The 20,402-nt window shown below is 40.6% G+C and overlaps 2 protein-coding genes and 1 non-coding gene across 3 annotated transcripts; 1 reads left to right on the plus strand and 2 right to left on the minus strand.

The window, feature by feature from the left end:
• Nucleotides 1–222: 222 nt before the first annotated feature.
• Nucleotides 223–2,282, minus strand: si:ch1073-429i10.3 (uncharacterized protein LOC100331798 homolog). Its single transcript, XM_053486180.1, has 4 exons — nt 2,157–2,282; nt 1,266–1,409; nt 1,032–1,185; nt 223–917 (listed from the first exon to the last, which is right to left on the minus strand). Exons 2-4 carry the CDS (start codon nt 1,391–1,393, stop codon nt 789–791), a joined length of 411 nt encoding a protein of 136 aa, XP_053342155.1. The 5' UTR covers nt 1,394–1,409; nt 2,157–2,282; the 3' UTR covers nt 223–788.
• Nucleotides 2,283–2,614: 332 nt separating this feature from the next.
• Nucleotides 2,615–9,298, minus strand: si:ch1073-429i10.1 (delta(14)-sterol reductase TM7SF2). The gene is made up of 11 exons (XM_053486178.1): nt 9,227–9,298; nt 8,863–8,956; nt 8,164–8,342; nt 7,905–7,959; nt 7,445–7,621; nt 6,707–6,825; nt 6,064–6,183; nt 5,666–5,834; nt 5,269–5,349; nt 4,968–5,090; nt 2,615–4,875 (listed from the first exon to the last, which is right to left on the minus strand). The coding sequence occupies exons 1-11, from the start codon at nt 9,251–9,253 to the stop codon at nt 4,715–4,717; spliced, it is 1,305 nt and encodes a 434-aa protein (XP_053342153.1). The 5' UTR covers nt 9,254–9,298; the 3' UTR covers nt 2,615–4,714.
• A 2,689-nt stretch (nt 9,299–11,987) lies between these two features.
• On the plus strand, nt 11,988–12,059 carry trnap-ugg (transfer RNA proline (anticodon UGG)). Its single transcript has one exon. It is a non-coding gene; the product is annotated as a tRNA-Pro (tRNA).
• Nucleotides 12,060–20,402: the final 8,343 nt, after the last annotated feature.

Raw genomic sequence — 20,402 nt, forward strand, 5'->3', positions numbered from 1 at the left:
AAATCTCCTACAATAGGCTCCGCCCCCAGACTGCTGTATACAGGATAAATTACATTTCTGACACTACATACACACAGGACACTCAGTAACACAGCGACACACACAGCAGTGTTACTACAGGACTTTTTCCAGCAAGGTGTGTTACACAGAGATTTGTAATAATCATAGTGGTGTGTTCCTCATATATACACTATAAAGATTAAAGAGACACAGAAACAGCGATCAGCACAAAGAACTCCTTTATTTATCTATGGAATAAAATCTCCTACCCCAGGATACACTTCATACAAAAATGTAGAAAAACCAGTCACGTGCTAACAACTCGCTGACTAACACACACAAGCTCAGAAAGAAGGAAAAATTAAACATTTGTGTGTGTGTTAATGGAACAGCCTCACTGTCAGAGAGAAGGACTGTAAAAATGGAGCAAAGAAAAAACTCAATTTTTTTTTTATTGTTGAAAATGTGAAATTTGTACTGAGGTTAAAAATAAGAAGAGCACTCAGAAAACACACACACACAAACACAGGTGGAGAATCTGAGCCACACTAATCCCATTGACAAAACTCAAACTCCCACAATTCCACATTAAAACCTGCAGCCAATCAGGAGCAGGTTACACACCGAGGATTTCACTGATATCTCTCTCTCTCTCTCACACACACACACTCTTATAAACAAAGTCAGCTTGAACATTTAAAAAGTCAGACACACAGAGGACAGAAGAGAGAGACAGATACACACAGACACACAGAGTGTGTAGTTTGGACAGTGTGTGTGTAAGTGTGTTAAGCGCGTTCTCCGCGAATACGGCGTGCCAGCTGGATGTCTTTGGGCATGATGGTGACGCGCTTGGCATGGATAGCGCACAGGTTAGTGTCCTCAAACAGACCGACCAGGTAAGCTTCACTCGCCTCCTGTATACACACACACACACACACACAATTACATCTGTCACCATTAAATACTCTGTAAAGTGTGAGCGAGAGAGAGAGAGCGAGAGAGAGAGAGCGAGCGAGCGAGAGCAGTACCTGCAGGGCTCCGATGGCGGCGCTCTGGAACCTCAGGTCAGTTTTAAAGTCCTGAGCGATTTCTCGGACGAGTCGCTGGAACGGCAGCTTCCTGATCAGCAGCTCAGTGGATTTCTGGTAGCGCCGGATCTCACGCAGAGCCACAGTGCCGGGCCTGAACACACACACACACGCTTAAATACAACACACACCCCATTAACACTACACCAGAAGAACTGTGTCCGTGAGTGTCACCTGTAACGATGCGGTTTCTTCACCCCTCCTGTAGAGGGCGCACTCTTACGGGCCGCTTTGGTAGCGAGCTGTTTACGGGGAGCTTTACCTCCTGTGGATTTACGGGCTGTCTGCTTTGTACGGGCCATAACTGCTCAAAAGCACCTGAAGAACACACACACACACACACACAATAAATATAGATTTTATAATTCTACTATACGTTTTATATTTAATCATTTTAATCCATACATATTCACACATTTCATGCTCATTTCCCTGACTGTGTAAAGCTGCTGTGTGATAACGAGCTGAGTTACAAATAAAACTCAATTTAATCTGCAACTGCGCGAACAGACTTTCAGCTTTAAAGCGCCGGGGCGAATCCCAGCACCCAATCAGGTGCCAAGCTACAGCACATTAACCAATCAGAAAACGAGGCGGGACAAACCGATCTCCCAACAAATGGACGCTCAAGCCAGATCTTCCATAGCACCCGCTAATTTGCATGTCCCCGCCCCCTTTGCGCTGATGTAATGGCTGCTCAGGAGAGCGAAAATAGCAGTTAGATAGTAGAGCGGATATTAATCATTTTTACGGCACAATCCGAGTTTTATCCTAAACTTTTGCTACCCAAATCTATAACCCATACCGATCCCATCGTTAGGTGTAAATGTGCGCTCAGCACTGTGTAATGTGGCAGTTAAAGCGGCTCAGTGAGGTGTGAAGGCAGCAGGACGGAGCTGCTCCTCAACACCACACCGTTTCACACAAACACTCCGCTTTACCGCCGTGTTTCTTTCGCACACTGCCTGTTATAACGACCAATTTATTTAAAAAATAGTTATTTACACTTTCAGTTAGTTTTTATGTTTTTGTTAAATGCTAAAAAAAGACTAAATTCAGACTCACCTTGTATATTTAGGCGGAAAGTGAGGAGACGTTATAATGCCTGAATGTCGTTTTTGTGGTTCGTTGTAACGTTCTAAGTGTTGTTTTTAAACCACCAATATTCCGACAAGCCCCGCCCCCTGTCGCAGTTTGGTTGCGTCACTCGAGATCACAAGCGATCCACTGATTGGTCAGCAGCAGGGTCAATTTAAAACCCGAGCCAATCGGAACATAAAAGAGAGCGTTTGTTAGGAATACGGGTGTAAAATGCATCACGCCAGAACCTAAACCTTTGAATCTAAAATGGCGGATTTTCCCATGATGCACCACAGGCAACGCAACCCTGCTAATTATGACCTGTTTACAAACGCGTGGTTCTGATGGACATTTTTATTTTACTGTAAAATTCAAGGCTTTTTTGTTGTGTAAATATTATTGTACAATATTAGACCTGTTTTAACCAAAAAGCGTTAGGGAAATTTAATTTGTGAAACTAAAATAATACATAATTAAAACCTTAAACTCAGTTCAATATGAGGTAAATTCTTTTTTTTCCTGAATGAAATAAGTAAAGGTATATTATAAATAAGTAGACTTACATTTACACTAAACTACAGTTACATTACTAACTTATCTGTGGAAAAATACAGAAAATAATACAACACTCAGTTTTAGTCGTCAGGTTTGTTGTGTATTGTTTCACGTGTTTCATGTTGAATCAATAAATACACAAGAAAACCGTTTGTTACTAATAACTAACCATAATTATATCAAGATTTATTTCAAAGCACAGAGATGATAAAAGATATAAAGCTAAAAGTTTCTGACTAAGAAACCCTGACAGGCCGTGTGGAGTGTGTGTGCGGGGTGTGTACCGGCGGGGTGTGTGTTCGTCTGAAGACTCCTGAGTCTAGACATTTAATTATTTAATCTATTTCATTATGTGCTCCGAACTCTACTGTGTTTCTGATTCCATAAAAACGTCATCTGAGAAGGACATTGGCAGCGTGATTTCTGATAAACAATGGGCTTATGTAGGATTTACAGATGTTCAGTCAATGCTCCGCCTCAGTTCATACAGTTTAAAGTGATACACAGATCGCATTATTCAAAAACGAAGCTTTATAAATTTTACCCAAACATCTCATCCGTTAGTGACAGATGCAAACGCCAAGAAGGTATTCTCACTCAGATTTTCTGGGTTTGCCTCAAGGTAATGGGCTTCTGGCAATTTATATTCAAATCATTTCTGACTATAAGAGTTTGTTTTGTTACTTTAATGCAACCACTGAATTACTTCAACATTTAAAGTTGTCTCTCATGTTTAGAAAAAAAGTAGTTAAAAAGATCGTTTTGAAAGAGTGGAAGTCATCAGTTCACAACACAACACTGTTCTTGTTCTGATTATGGCAACACCTTTAGGCCTTGTTCACACGGGCGTTAAATGTTTGGATAAACGACGCGCTCTGAACGTCCTAGGCGTTTATGTTGTGTTTTGTAGCGGCACTCGATTGACTTCTACACTGGCGTTCGTTTGTCTCTGTCTAACGCCAGCCTGCAGCCCAGATTGTAGAGTGTGTGTTTACCTGTTGGGGAAAAAAAAAAATCGCCGCCACTACTGGGTTCACCCTCTGACTGAAAAAGGAAGTTTTTTTGTGGTTTATGAAGAAATGCGAAAATTTCCGCGCAAGTTTTTTAATTACTGTCGGATGTCAGTTTCCACTTTTGATTAGCTGGACCAACTTCCTCTGACATTTTATTTTGCTTTTATTTCCCTATGTATAGCATGTAGGATCATGGGATATATCCGGTCCTCCGTAGCGTAAAATGAACGCGAAGAAAACGCACTAGAAGCGTTTTGCTTGCGTTTGTTGGGATTTGAACACCACGAACGGCAGAAAAACGCTCGATTTTAACGCCCGTGTGAACAAGGCCTTAAGTTTTGTAGCGGCAATAGTTTTATTTTACTGCATTCTTTGTGGATTTATGACTCAGATTAGCTTTGCATGTTTTTCTTTCTTTTTTTCCCCTCGGGTTAGGGAGGTGTTCTTGCTGGGGTTTTTTTAAGTGTGTGTTGGGGAAGGGGGCGGGGGGAGGTTAGGGGTGATCTGGAGTGTGTTTGTTTTTATCTTGTATTCGAAATACACTTAAATAAAACATAAAAAGAAAAAAGACGCTTTATGTCCGACGCACCCTCTCTTCAGCTAGACTGTTACAAACTGTACACTAACACATTAACACACTGTTTATAAGGACAGTTATAATTACTGTTTATAAGTATAAAACGACTTATAATCTCATACTCCAGTGTCACCCAGAGGAGCCACGGCGTCGAGTCAGTGCTCCACTGCAACTTTACTGAAGTGAAATGATCATTAAAGATAGATAAATGATTATGATGATGATGATGATGATGGTGGTGGTGATGATGATGGTGGTGGTGGTGATGATGATGATGGTGATGATGATGATGATGGTGGTGGTGGTGATGATGATGATGGTGGTGATGATGATGATGATGGTGGTGGTGGTGATGATGATGATGATGGTGATGATGATGGTGGTGATGGTGGTGATGGTCAGTAGATACTGGGCAGTATTTTATAAGGCACTCTCCTGCAGTATTCTCTCCATGCTGCTCCATGTTTCTCCTCACACAGCCGCTCGATATCAGTGGCTCGCTCCAGCAGCATCTTCAAGCAGTGCAGCCCAGGTACATACGGCAACACACTGCTGAACCCTACACACACACACACACACACACACACTGAGCTTACTCATTACAAAAAGCCTTCACATCCTCTGTGTGTGTGTGCGAGAGTTAATCCTGACCACAGAACATAGTCCAGGAGAACGTCATCATGCAATCTCCCAGGTAGTTTGGATGTCGGACCCAACCGAACCACCCGGACACCAGCAGGTTTTGACCAGAGGGACTGACGAGCGCCTCGAGATCTGCGGAACGACACTCTTCAGACTTTAGCACTAATCTCTTGTGCTAACTGCTAATTAGATCACAAGCCAGCTAATACTCTCTCCTCAGTGCAGGAGGAAAACTGTGAGGTCTATTTAATTTTACAGATGTTCTTACAGTGGTAATAAAACAGTGATAAAGCAGAAAGGTGATACGCACGAGCCACTGATGGGTCGTCTGGGTTTTTACGGTAGAGATTCTTCTGCTTGGTGGACAAGCGATAAATCAGAAAACTCCCAGCTGATAAGAACGTGAGAGAAGAAATGATGATAAGATGAGATAATGAGAGAGATCTGCATCTTATTATTGTATTAATCTGGTGTAAAAGTTAAAGATTTGCAAATATCATCAGGTTTGTCAGATACATGAGTGAGAAGCGAACATTTAAAAGGAAAAACAGTGTGTGTGTGTGTGTGAGTGTGTGAGTTAGCTGGATGTGGTTCCTACACCTTGACCTCCTGAACTAACACAAGGATGTTTGTGATGGAGACACGACACACTGCTCTACACTGTGTTAATGATGTAAATGTAAAGAATGAGTTAAAGAATGACTTACAGAACAGAAGGATTATGGGTAGGCTGTACAGGAAGGAGAAGTCCGTAGGGTGTTGAAGCAGGAAGTAAAGAGGAATGCTGGAGAAGAAAGGCATCCAGACGTATTCACCCTGAACCATCAGGAACCCGATCGGCTCCATCGTCAGCTCCTTAGAGTCTAATAAAATCTCCTGACATGTGACATACACACACACACACACACACACACACACACACATACACAAAGGCTACTTTAAAACAACATTTATTATAAATATTTTATCTATAACACCATACACAGTTATTGATTATTTATAATCCGGAGTTTCAGGATCAGTGGTTGAGATGTTTATAATCCACATAATAATAATAATAATAATAATAATAATAATAATAATGTGTAGTTTAGTAAAGTGGAACCTCATCGATGAGGGCGTCTGTAATGTAGATGAGCTGCAGGACGGCAGTGAGGAGGAGAGACAGAGGGACAGAGCCGTGTGTCTCCACCGCACTCAGGACGTAACACACATCAATCAGTGCCTGGGTGTTAAACAGAAAGGAGAACACACACACACACACACACACACACCTGCTGAATCATGAACTACTATTAACAGTCATGGACACTTGTACAGAAAGAGAAAGTTTAATACACAATCCTTAATAATAATACACACGACTCTTTTTACACAAATAAACCTTAAAGTTCATCTGTTATGGAAAAGTCACATTTTAGTCATGTTTAGACATCCAGAAGGGTCTCCAGTGGATGTGTGTGTGTGTGTGTGTGTGTGTGTGTGTGTGTGTACAAACAACAAACATAAGAAAAACATTCTCTGTCTTTTGTTCTGCTTGTTTGTTTGTATGGGCCGAGGTTTTAAAAAGCCAATTAGATTTTCCGACTAATATGACCTCATATAAGAAGAGCCCCGCCCCTGACTATCTGAGGGGTATCTCCGCTGGGGCATTAGGACAGATGATCCCCCCTTCTTCTTACCTCACAGCTTTCAGTGTGTGTACAAAACCTGAATGCAATCCCATAATTCCGAGTGTTGAGCCTCACCCAGCCCATGAAGCCGATCCGCACCATCGCAAACAGCTTCACATCGATCTTCCCCACACGGGGGTGTAACTCCTGTCCCAAAACAAAGCCCTCCAGCACATGCCCTAATCCAGAAACCTCTGTAACACACACACACAAACACACAAATATACACACACACACACACACACATAGATATGCACGCTCAGCAGTTATTTAACAAATTTTTTAAAGAAGGAAACGTATTTGCAAGCAACGATGAGCGGGCCCAAGCACCACCCGCCATCGCCGCCCGGCTGCAGTACACAAGCTGCGCACTTCACACACTGTATAGGGCTGATGTCTGCTTGGGCCCTAAATATTTGTTCAGAATAGTGTGTGCATGTTTGTGTGTGTGGTGTGTGAGTGTGTTTGTGTACATTTGTGATGTGTGTGTTTAGAAAAGGGTGAATTTCATGTTAATACATTCAAAAAGTCACAGATGCTGGAATAAAAGCATCAGACTATGATGTCAGTCAATGTGATGTCACTCTTCAGTGTTATTAACCACGTTTCAGCCCAGGTTTCGGGCCCGGACTCTCAGATGTGGCAGCAGATTCCAATCTGTCTGTCGAAGGTTGTAAAACCCCCAAAAGGCCCCAATGGTGGAAAAAAACCCATGGAAGAACAAGATGGCCCTCACACACTATGACGACATACTGTAGGGCTGATGTCATAGTGCTCGGGCTCTAATAAGCACGAAATTGTGTGTGTGTTTACCTGCTGTGTTGCTGTGTGTGTTTGTGCGTATGTACAGGAACACACAGATAAGGAAGGAGAGGACCCAGCCAGCACTGATCAGAGGAATGACTCTGCTCGACACACTGCTACAGCGGAACACACCACACCACCACACACACACTAACGCCAACACAGACACCACGCCGGCGTGTAGACCTGCAACACAACACACATAAACAACAGTAACAACACTCAGTACAACACAATATTTTCATCATCAGACCATTATATTATATTATATTATATTATATTATGTTATGTTATGTTATGTTATGTTATATTATATTATGTTATGTTATGTTATGTTATGTTATATTATATTATGTTATGTTATGTTATTTTATGTTATGTTATATTATATTATATTATATTATATTATATTATATTATATTATATTATATAGTGTAGGTCACTGTGACTGGGTGTTCTGTTTGCTTACCATTTATGTTGTATTTCAGACGTTTGTCATGAGGTCCGATTATTCCCTCCATGACCTGAACACACAATTACATCTGTATTACATATCATCAATCTCTCCCTACACCCTACACCCTACACCCTCCCTACACTGGAGAGTCATGAGCACTGCATCCTGCCCTGTTGCATTTTGTCTTTCCATCCCTTCTGGAGTGTGGCAGGGTCGAGTGCTGAAGTTTTACAGAATGCAGAATGAGAGATGCTCATGCAGGAGTACTCACCCGTCCGACAGGTAGGTAGTAAAGTCCGGCCTGGATCAGGGTGAAGAGCACCACCATCGCAGCCGCGTCCCAATCCCAAATACTCGACACAGTGATGATGGAGGGATCAGAAGAGGGGTGACAAGCGTTCAAGAGCAGCATGACCAACACAGGCACCAACACACACACCAGGGACGCATCTGACACACACACACCCACACACACACACACACACACAAACCTGCTGATTTGTTATACTTTCACTAATAGGAAAAACAAAGAAATATAATTTTACAATAAACATGTGTTTAGTTCAGAGCAATAAAGTCTCAAAAGGTGAGGTTTCTTTTATCTTGTGAGATCTTTATTATCCTAATGTTAAAGATTTACAGTCGTTTAGAAGAAACAAAGTGTTAAAGTAAAGCCAACTTACCCCTGTGTGTTTCATGCAGAAGGCTTCTGCCATTGCTTTATATTTGCTTTATACATAACAGGTGTTTATGATTAATATCATTGTACCACATTTAGGAATTTGGCAGAGACTGTCATCCAGAGTGAAATTTTAATCTTATACATCTGAGCAGTTTAGGGCCCAACAGTGGCAACTTGGTGGTCACAGGTTTTAAACCTGGGATCATTTAAACCGTAATCCAATGCCTTAATCACTGAGCTACCCCCGACCCCCTGTACGCCCGTTAAGGTACTAAAGTGCTGCCTTACACTTGGGGTTCCAGTTAACTTGATGTTTTCTGTCGTTTTCTGCAGCGTTGTCCTGAAGCCCTTCGTTCTTCTCTTCAGCGAGGGTGGGATCCATCTGCCATGTGAGAAACAGAGACAGAAAGAACAGACAAGAGACAGAACGTGGTAAGAAATCACACACAAACTGATAACATTTAATAAAAACTAATAAATTAAGTCATTTGTTCTGTATTAGCACTTATCAGCTACAACAGGTCACAGTTTAGTTTTATACATTCTGTTTATTTATCACTGTAGATTATATTTAGTTTTTAATTATGTGTAATGAATGTATGAACATTAAAAATCATACATTTTATTTGAATTTGTATTCATGTTATCATACCTGCTTGTTCTCAGATTGCTCCTCCATGTCAGTTTCAGATCTCACACTTCTGCAGGCTGGAGAGTCGCTGCTCTGAACACACACACACACACACACACACACACACATGCACATATACACCTATCAGGCGGAATGACACACCCAGTGTTAGACCCTGAGATCGAGTCCTGCAGGGAAAATGAGTTTGCATCACTGCACAGAGGAATATCTTAATCCGCGAGAGAATCATTTAAAATAAGGAAATAGCGCTTTCAGTCTGATAATAAAGTTACCTTCATTTTTAAAAATTCTAAATTAAAGTACCATAAAATATTTACATGACGTTTATAATATTTATGAAAAGTAATGAGGACTAATAAAACAAAGCCATGGGATATAAATTCAGATATTTTTCATTTATTTGAGCTGTTTTTAAAACTAAATATTTCCTGGATAGATAGATGGATAGAGTTCTTTTTAATTGCTAAGGGAAATTATATCGTTACAGCAGCCAGTCCACAGATTATACAAGTAAGCAACAAGCAAGAATGAAAAAAAGTTATTCTGTTTGAAGTTTAGGGTGCAGTTTACAGTGTGTATATACAGGTGGGAACAAAACATTAGGTCCACCAGCAAGTTAAAATATTAATGAAAGAGAGGATTAAATAAATAAAGGATTTGTATATATATATATATATATATATATATATATATATATATATATATATATATATAGTGATGTCAGAGAAGAAGATCCCTCTCCTGATACAGAGCAGAATTATTGTAAAGTCTAATTCAATTCAATTTAATTTAATTTGTATAGTGATTTTAATGATTGTCATTGTCCCAAAGCAGCTTTACACAATCATAAGAATTATTGAAGTGTGTATGAGATGTGAGTGTGTGTGAATCAGAATGATCAGATCGTCCCTGATGAACGAGCCGAGGGTGACGGTGCTGAGCCCATGTTGTGTTCCACTACAGTAGCATTTCTGTATGTAATGCAGTGCTGTCCTTTCCGGCCTCTTATTGATACCTGTCCCAACTTTTTCGGAATGTGAAGCTCTCATGAAATCCAAAATGAGTCAATATTTAACATGACATTTCAAAATGTCTCAATTTCAACATTTGATATGTTATCTATATTCTATTCTGAATAAAATATTAAAATTTGAAACTTTTACTTCATTGCGTTCTGTTTTTATTCACAGTTTGTACAGTGTCCAACTTTTTTGGAATCAGGTTTGTAAACACTGAGACTGTGTCTGAGTCCCGAATACTATTTGGAAGACTATTCCATAATTTTGGGGCTTTGTAAGAAAAAGCTCTGCCCCCAGCTGTATTTTTCATAATACGCGGTACTGACAAGCAGCCTGCATCCTTTGATCGAAGTAGGCGTGGCGGATCGTAAGACACTAGCAGTTCGCTCAGGTACTGCGGCGCGAGACCATTTAATGCTTTATATGTCAAGAGTAGTATTTTAAAATCAATGCGAAATTTCACAGGGAGCCAATGCAGTGAAAATAAGATAGGGGTGATGTGCTCATATCTTCTGGTTCTAGTGAGGACTCTCACTGCTGCATTCTGGACTAGCTGAAGTTTATTTATGCATCTAGCTGAACAACCAGACAGTAAGGCGTTACAATAGTCCAACCTAGAGGTGATACAAGCATGTACTAGTTTTTCTGCGTCGTTTAGCGACAATAAATTTCTTATTCTGGCAATATTTCTGAGGTGAAAGAATGCTATCCTGGTAATATTATCTACATGAGCTTCAAATAAAAGGCTGGAATCAATAATCACACCAAGGTCTTTTACTGTTGTATTAATTGCAGTTGCCCTGAAGGACATTCTGTATCGATGGATCTCCTATAGCATATTATTATATGTGTCATTAGCGAGGAGTCATCATCATCATCTTAATAATAATAATAACAATTTTCATATATACTTTTATCACTGTACACAATAGGTGTGTGTGTGGATTATGACCCTGCTCTGCATTGTTGTAGGTCCATGAAGATAGAAATGTTCTTGTTTCTGTGTGTGTTGATCAGAAGTGTGATTAATGGTGTGTGAGCTGCAGGATGTTCTCACATGTCGCATTGTGAAATGAGGCCACTTCTGAAGTTTGGGAATGACTTTATTAAACAAATTTACTGTTTGTGTAGGAAAATCATCTCCCTGAGGGGATTCAGCTGTGATGCACTAAAGAAACACACACACACACACACTGTCGAGCTACACATGTCTCTCCTGAGCTGCCAGTGATCCTGTCCCCTCTGTCCTCTGGACCTGTCTCACCCGTCCTGGTGTCCTCTGGTCTGGTCACATGGACATGTGTGTGTGTGTGGTGTCTGGGGACGGGTCACCATGAAGACGGTCCTGTCCAGACGTGAGACAGTTCAGTAATGAAACAGTATAAAATAATAAAGTAATAACTTAGAGTCGGTAAAACTTGAGTCAGAAGAGTCTCAAACACACACACACACACACACACAGCGATATTCACACACGTACATTGATATTCACACACACAGCCCATGATACACTCGTAAATTTTAAACATTCACATTTTTGCACAGTTCTACATATGTGAATTGTATATTATGAACATGTATATTTTTATGCACGTGAATGTGTTTTTTGTGAATATATATTTTTTCCGTGCACGTGAATTGGGTTACGCACGTGAACATCGTGTCCCTTGTGTGAATTATTTATTCCGATCTCCTCCATAGAGACGCGTTTCTTCTTCATCACAGTGCGGTTTTCCCACAGCGGCTCGTTGGTCTAGGGGTATGATTCTCGCTTTGGGTGCGAGAGGTCCCGGGTTCAAATCCCGGACGAGCCCAAGTTTTTAAAGGCTGTTTTTTAATTTATTTTAATTTATGATAGATGTAGGGATGATGGAATATGAGCGGATTAAGCCAACACATAGAGACCGATGTCTGTTTCCTTTGTTTATTTTATACGTGTGTGTGTGTGTGTGTGTGTGTCGAACAGACGACTTTTATCGGAAGGTCGCTGCTATACATCTGCGCATGCGCGTACCATGCCTGCGTTTATCGACACACACACACACACACAGGGTTCTAATCGTTTCATTCACACAGCTTCCTCCCAAATCTATAATCAGACACTAAATGTTCAGGAAGATTAAATAATAAATAAAATAATATTTCTTTACAAACTCAATCAGGAAACACGTGACCTTCTGTATTAAACTTCATAAAATCCTGTTAATACACAAATTATTTCCACTCTCCTTATTGTGTGTGTGTGTGTGTGTGTGTGTGTGTGTGACAGTCACATTAGAGCAGCTGATCCAGGTGAGTTACAGGAAATTCAAACGTTATTTGTCTCTCTCTCTCTCTCTCACACACACACACACACACACACACACACACGTGATCTGATTTCTGAGTGACGGTGATTCATCTGCGATCTGATAAGCTGCAGTCACGTGTTCATATAACCGGGACAGAGAAGAAGATCCCTCTCCTGATACAGAGCAGAATTATTGTAAAGTCTAATTCAATTCAATTCAGTTTTATTTGTATAGTGATTTTAAAGATTGTCATTGTCCCAAAGCAGCTTTACACAATCAAAATAATTATTATAAGTGTGTAACCAGGACAGATTTAACCGGGACAGATATTAGTGAATGATTTAATGATTCAGGTAAACTGTACAACTCAGTCATGACATGTAACAAGGAGGCGGAGCTAATCATACTAACCAGTGATCAGGGGTTGGGGTCGTGTGCAGGTATTTTCATGACAAAAACTGTTTTTCACCCTGATTTTATTTTTGTTCAATTAAACACTCGCTTACTCCATAAAACTCACACTGGCGTCGAGCTCTAACTATATCTCCTGCTCATGATCAATATCACATATAACACTCCAATTCCAGCCAATTAAAAGCTTTTAAATAGTTTTTTTTTACATTCTGACACACACTGGTCGGTTCTCCCTGAAGTACCCTTCAAAGTACACTACACAGGGTGTTCAGCCATGTTAAGTGTGATTTCAAACCACAGGGAGCAAAAATGCACTTCTGTTGTAGGGATCAACTGAAAGAGGGGTCGAATGAAATATTTCCATCAAAATGTCATTGCATCTTGAGCTCGAAAAAAATGTATATACTGTATTTATTATCATTATTAATGTTATTTTTTAATTGATTAACATCAAATTAATATGGCACAATAATCTAAACTCAAGAAGTCTGAAATAAGCTTCTGTTACTCTTGCTAATGTTAAATCATAGGCAAACTGTTGTGTTTATAAAGCTCTGTGTAATGTAATAAAATAAAAGAATGACATAGATCTTTATTTTAAAATAAATACTTGACATAACTCAGGGGTGCAACAGTGACATCTTCGTAATGCTTTGTTATTTTAAAGGACATTGTGCTTAATAATTGTATAATATCTGCCTCTATGTCATTAACATGCTCGGCTAAATTATTACCGTTAAACAGGTTTGGTGATCGGCTCATTATATTTCATTATTTTCCAATTATTGTGTCTCACTTCTTTTCCTTTGTTGTGTAACGACGGTTGGAATCCAGTCGGTTACGTTACTGCCAACTGTCCCTCGTCCTCTCGGGCTCCTACAGACGACTTTCCTACAGGTCTCTGTCTCCTCAGCTCCCCGTCCTTTAAAGCCAGTCCATTCCAATCTTTCTCAAAAACGACATGAACACTTCCTCCCTGATCAGTGACCCCCCCATTCCAGAAAACCCTCAACATTGCCTTCGACTCTCCCCAGTCCTGCGAGCTGTCACATCATATCTCGCCTTCCCGCTGTATATTTCCTGCCCGAGAGCAATATACGATCGACAGTCTGACCTTCAGGGCGTTTCTCACAGAGTCCCGTTGGATGTTTAACGACTATAAATAGAGCACTTTAGGTTGCTGTGTCCAGTTCTAAGTCTGAAAAGTACTTCCTCTTTATCACATTTACTTTGTCCTGTATTAAATGCAAATGTCCCGCCTTCGGTTGATTATCCCACTTCTGTTGCTAATGTTGCTTTTCTGAACATTTCCCCTCTGATGATTCAAGATTTAAGGGACTTTATTTACCATTTGTATACACACTGACAGTATGAGCACATAAAGATAAAGCAGAATAAACATACAGTGGTATGAAAAAGTGTTTGCCCCCTTTCTGATTTCTTATTTTTTTATATTCTTAATTATAAAATAAGAAAATACATTTTAATTTTACTATTGGTATGATGTTCTTTTTCTGAAATGCAGTGTTACTTTTACGCAGTCCCAAAGCTTTAGAAATGGTTTTATAATCTTTTCCAGACTAATAGATCTTATTTATTTCCTTTCTGTTTTGAATTTCTTTGGATCTCAGCATGATGTCTAGCTTTTGAGGATCTTTTGGTCCACTTCACTTTGTCAGACAAGTTCTTTTTAAGTGATCTCTTGATTGTGAACAGGTGTGGCACTAATCCGGCCTGGGTGTGGCTGGAGATATTGAACTCAGCTGTGACAAACCAGAGTTACGTTATGTTTTAACAAGGGGGGCAAACACTTTTTCACACAGCGCTATGTAGTTTGGGATTTTTTTCCCATAATAATAAAAACCGTCATTTAAAAACTGCATGATGTGTGTACCTCTGATATCTTTGACTAGTATAAAAAATTATTTGATGGTTTGAAACATGTGACAAACATGCACAAGAAATCAGTGAGGGGGCAAACACTTTTTCACACCACTGTATAAAAAAAACAATAAATAGAAAAGGGTTTTGGCTAACACATTATAACACACTTTAACAATTCTCTAGTACACTGTGGTATGTTTAAAACATGATCCCCAGATATCGAACTATTGCACTGCAAATTTACAAATTGCACTTTTTCATGAAGGTTTAATTGCACATTAGGTGTCAGAGTTTTTATATTTCACTGTTTCCTTGTTAATAAACAGCTGAAGGATTGAGAACTCAGTCTTATACTTAAACCTACAACACTGGTTATAGCAACAGGTCTCTGTATGAGGAGTGAGACAGACGTGCTGTTTTGTTCCCTTGTTTCTTTTGACCGCAACTGGAAAGAAGCTGCTGAAGTTCTCCTGCTCTCTAATATGTAATTAGATACAGTAACTGCAGATGCAATTGTCTCTAATTCCTGGTCCAAAGTTTCAAGTTTTATTGTCATATACAAATAACAATGAGGCATCATTATCGTAATGAAATTCTTAGACCCGTGTTCCCCAACTTTACATAAGCAATAAAATATAGGAAGAGGAGACCCATCTGTGATCATCATCATTAGTCATTTCCGAACTGTACACTGCCCAAACTGTACACTGCCCGAACTGTACACTGCAAAATGCAGAGGAAGAGCCCTCCGCATTATTAAGGACTCCACCCACCCTGCACATGCTCTATTTCAACCTCTTCCCTCGGGCAGAAGGCTGAGGAGCCTTCAGTGCAAGACCACCAGGCTCAAAAACAGCTTTTACCCTAAGGTCTGTAGGTCCTCTCCCATTAAACACAATCAAACACAATCACAAACTGCTTACTTTGGATAGTATTTTATTACATATCTCATATCTACATATAACATATCTCTATACGTTTAGTGTAATATATAACTCTATGGTGCAATACATATATAACCCTACAAGTCTAAAAACAATGTGTGCAATACAGTCTCTGAAAACGTGCAATACACTATGTATAGTTTATGTCTAAATTCCTGCATAATATATCTCTGACTGCTTTTATTTATATTCATGTATATACATATTTAGACCCTCATATTTATACTTCTATGCTATCTCTGTGGCTTAAATGGGACCTGGGTCCTAATTTCGTACCAGACCATGGAAGTGTGCTGGGATGACAATAAAGCTCATTGAATCCTTGAATTTCAAATCAACATTTGGTGTTTCTAATACTCAGAGGGGTCTAACAGGCCACACTGCAGGTGCACCACAATCTTTATCATACACACCTGTCTTTATTGCCAGCTGATCCCCTTTCCAACTGAAGCTTTCCTTCTAAGCCCTCTCCTCCCAACACTCCTCCAGGCCTTTTCATCAGGTGGTTTTCTTCATGCCCTCGTAGACTGACCCAGTAATTACCCATGAACGTTATCTTACACGCTTCAACCTGGAGAGCAGTGTTGTGGGACGTTACTGTTTAAAGTAACTAATTACATTAAAAAATTTGTTGTCTTCAACAAGTAATAAGTTACATTACAGTGTTACTTTCTGATAAAAGTAACTAGTTCGAGTACTTTATGGTTGCAGAAAATAAAAACTCCTTTGTGATTCCTCATGCATGTTGTTTTAGTCAAGACCTTTATAATTATTCTACCATCATCACTCAGTGAAGTTTGGCCCATAATCTGTTAACTACTAATACCCCTATCTCACCTACTAAAACCCCTATCTCACCTACTAATGCCCCTATCTCACCTACTAATACCCCTATCTCACCTACTTATACCCCTATCTCACCTACTAATACCCCCATCTCACCTACTAATACCCCATCTCACCTACTAATACCCCCATCTCACCTACTAATACCCCTATCTCACCTACTAATACCACCATCTCATCTACCAATACCCCTGTCTCACCTACTAATATCCCATCTCACCCACTAATACCCCTATCTCACCTACTAATACCCCATCTCGCCTAGTAATCCCCCCATCTCATCTACTAATCCCCCATCTCACCCACTAACCCCCCCCATCTCACCTACTAATACCCCATCTCACCTACTAATCCCCATCTCACCTACTAATACCCCATCTCACCCACTAATACCCCTATCTCACCTACTAATACCCCCATCTCTCCTAGTAATCCCCCCATCTCACCTACTAATTCCCCTATCTCACCCACTTATTCCCCCATCTCACCTACTAATACCCCATCTCACCTACTAATACCCCATCTCACCTACTAATACCCCATCTCAACTACTAATCCCCCATCTCACCCACTAATACTCCTATCTCACCTACTAATAGCCCTATCTCACCTACTAATACCCCATCTCACCTACTAATACCCCCATCTCACCTACTAATACCCGCATCTCACCTACTAATACCCCTATCTCACCTACTTATACCCCTATCTCACCTACTAATACCCCCATCTCACCTACTAATACCCCATCTCACCTACTAATACCCCCATCTCACCTACTAATACCCCTATCTCACCTACTTATACCCCTATCTCACCTACTAATACCCCCATCTCACCTACTAATACCCCATCTCACCTACTAATACCCCCATCTCACCTACTAATACCCCTATCTCACCTACTAATACCACCATCTCATCTACCAATACCCCTGTCTCACCTACTAATATCCCATCTCACCCACTAATACCCCTATCTCACCTACTAATACCCCATCTCACCCACTAACCACCCCCATCTCACCTACTAATACCCCATCTCACCTACTAATCCCCATCTCACCTACTAATACCCTATCTCACCCACTAATACCCCTATCTCACCTACTAATACCCCCATCTCTCCTAGTAATCCCCCCATCTCACCTACTAATTCCCCTATCTCACCCACTTATTCCCCCATCTCACCTACTAATACCCCATCTTACCTACTAATACCCCCATCTCACCTACTAATACCCCATCTCACCTACTAATACCCCATCTCAACTACTAATCCCCCATCTCACCCACTAATACTCCTATCTCACCTACTAATAGCCCTATCTCACCTACTAATACCCCATCTCACCTACTAATACCCCCATCTCACCTACTAATACCCGCATCTCACCTACTAACACCCCTATCTCACCTACTAATACCCCCATCTCACCTACTATACCCCCATCTCACCTACTAATACCCCTATCTCACCTACTAATACCCCCATCTCACCTACGCGGTTTAGCGCGGTGGCTGTAAGTACGGTTCATCATGATTCACCACGAGTTTTGGCGCTGTGATTAGGTTTCCATCTTTCTGCGCATCAGTCCTCACATAGTCAAACCACATGGAGATAGGGGTATAACAGCAGGAATAACAGAGGGGGGCGGGGTTCGTAGGACGTCTTTCACACATACACACACACACACACACACACACATACACAGTAATGGATTAGGAATGACTGCTGTTGGCTCACGGATTACATTTTTGAAAATATAACTAAATAACTAAGTACTTAACTGGCGGCCCTATCGCATTAGATTACTCATTACATCAAAAAAGTTATCCATGTACTTAAGCACTCTAATGTACTCATTATACACTTTAAATGAACAATTTACACATAAAATGTAGCAGGTGCACCCACTCACCATGCAGCAATGAACACCAGAAATAAAGGTTTAACGTCATTACTTTACCAATGAGATGTGTTGTGGGAGTTACGACATTATTAATTTATCTACAACAAATGAGAAGGCATGTGGGCGGGGCAGACAGGGGTACTTGGGTACTTGGGCAGGCATGGACTGACCATAGGCCATACCGGGCATTTTTGGGCCGGGGCTGTCAGTCATAATAAATTATTATTATTTTTTTTAAAGTTTTATTAGGCCAATTTATTTATTACTGCAACGGTAGAGTATCTGAGACATGAATCGCGGCCCATTGGTTGACTGTCTTAAAGGACATTGAGCTAGTCCAATGAAATCTCAGGCCACGCCCTGCCTCCCTCCTGGCCCGCCCTCATCTCCCCTTGACAAAATCTGCTATTTAGAGTTCGACCGGAGTTTGAGACGAGTCCGTCTATAACAATGGATTACCAGAAAGTACTACTACTACTCTCAGAAAAAGAGAGAAGCTGCGGGAGAAAAGACGCAAAGGCCTTCAAGTGGAAGCAGCAAAATGTGCGAAAACCACAGAAATGTTTGCCACCATCACATGTTTAACTGCAGCTGCTGGTTTCGGACCGTCAACATCAGGCAACAGTGCAGAGGCAGTCCAGAGTGCTCAGGCTGCCGGAGCGGCACAAGGGAGTGTAGAACAGAGTAACGTCAACGTTAGGTACACAGATGAAAAAGGAATAGCTATTAAAATGGATTCGGAGGAGGAGGAGGAGGTGGTGAGGGACGTGACCCAGCAGGGACGGATTGAGGAAGGCTTTAGAATAGCTACGAGTCCGGTAAGAAGTAGCCGAAATGTTGGCAGAGTGAAGGGAAGTGAAGGGAACAGAGGGCTTTTTGTGGTCTGTGTGTGTGTGTGTGTCACTCGTGCATTTGAGTGTTTGTCGACAACCTGCACCACTAGCCTACCTACAGTAGCTGCTATTCCCAAATGAACTGTCTGCCAATTAGGGCTAGGCTACGTTGCCATCCACTTTAACGAGTGCTCTCACGTCTGTCACGATTTATCGAAATTGTTGTCAATCTTCAAGCAGTACAATAAATAAACCCCCAGAGCTACAGTATATAAATGACATGGCTGAATATCGGATTTCTAGGTAGACACACGAAGGCCTACACACACGCAGAATGATGATAGGCCATGGAATTAACAATGGAAATGTTAAGTGTAGCCTACATCTTCACTAAATAGTAAACTATCTGGAGGATCTGTAGACTAACACTGTGCTAATGCTCAAATTATTGCAGTCAGACTTAAACACATCTAATAGTAGACTATGAGTTTTGTGCAGAACGTGCTAGATTGGAGGTCACTCACGTGTGTGTGTGTGTGTGTGTGTGTGTGAGACAGGGGGGAGGCGGCGGGGGGGAGATAGAGAATTGCTAATAAAAGACTGTATAATAATAATAATAAGAAGAAGAAGAATTTTTTTTTACCAAAGTTATTCGCTTCCATGCAGGTTACTGTGGTTTAATGTTTGAAACAAAACAGTGAGTGCATCTATCCTTTGATGTGTCATATGTCCTTTGATGTGTCATATACCTCAGCATATTGTTTATATTAATCATGGTGGGCCGTTTTTTGGTCCCAGTCCAGCGCTGTACTTGTGTACTTGGGTACTTGTGTACTTGTGACATCCTGATCCTCTGGGAGTTGTTACCTCTAATCACCACTAGAGGTCACCGTTCAGATTCCAGTGTGTGAGATCGAACATGGACTTAATAGAATTAAATGTTATCGTTTAGAACAAAAAAACAAGGAAACAACAAATACAATTGTAACTATAAAAAAATATATAGTCTTATATACTCTTATATATTCTTCTT

The sequence above is a fragment of the Clarias gariepinus genome, chromosome 25, assembly GCF_024256425.1.
Source record: "Clarias gariepinus isolate MV-2021 ecotype Netherlands chromosome 25, CGAR_prim_01v2, whole genome shotgun sequence".
Classification (NCBI taxonomy): Eukaryota; Metazoa; Chordata; class Actinopteri; order Siluriformes; family Clariidae; genus Clarias; species Clarias gariepinus.

What these genes read in the sequence shown, in the direction of transcription:
- si:ch1073-429i10.3 (XM_053486180.1), bottom strand. Translation starts at nt 1,393, where the DNA reads ATGGCCCGTACAAAGCAGACAGCCCGTAAATCCACAGGAGGTAAAGCT. An exon ending in AAGAAACCGCATCGTTACAG is followed by an intron (nt 1,186 to 1,265) that starts GTGACACTCACG and finishes GTGTGTGTTCAG; the next exon opens with GCCCGGCACTGTGGCTCTGC. An exon ending in CCGCCATCGGAGCCCTGCAG is followed by an intron (nt 918 to 1,031) that starts GTACTGCTCTCG and finishes GTGTGTATACAG; the next exon opens with GAGGCGAGTGAAGCTTACCT.
- si:ch1073-429i10.1 (XM_053486178.1), bottom strand. Translation starts at nt 9,253, where the DNA reads ATGGAGGAGCAATCTGAGAACAAGCAG. An exon ending in TCTGAAATACAACATAAATG is followed by an intron (nt 7,622 to 7,904) that starts GTAAGCAAACAG and finishes GTTGTGTTGCAG; the next exon opens with GTCTACACGCCGGCGTGGTG. An exon ending in GGATCGGCTTCATGGGCTGG is followed by an intron (nt 6,184 to 6,706) that starts GTGAGGCTCAAC and finishes TTTAACACCCAG; the next exon opens with GCACTGATTGATGTGTGTTA.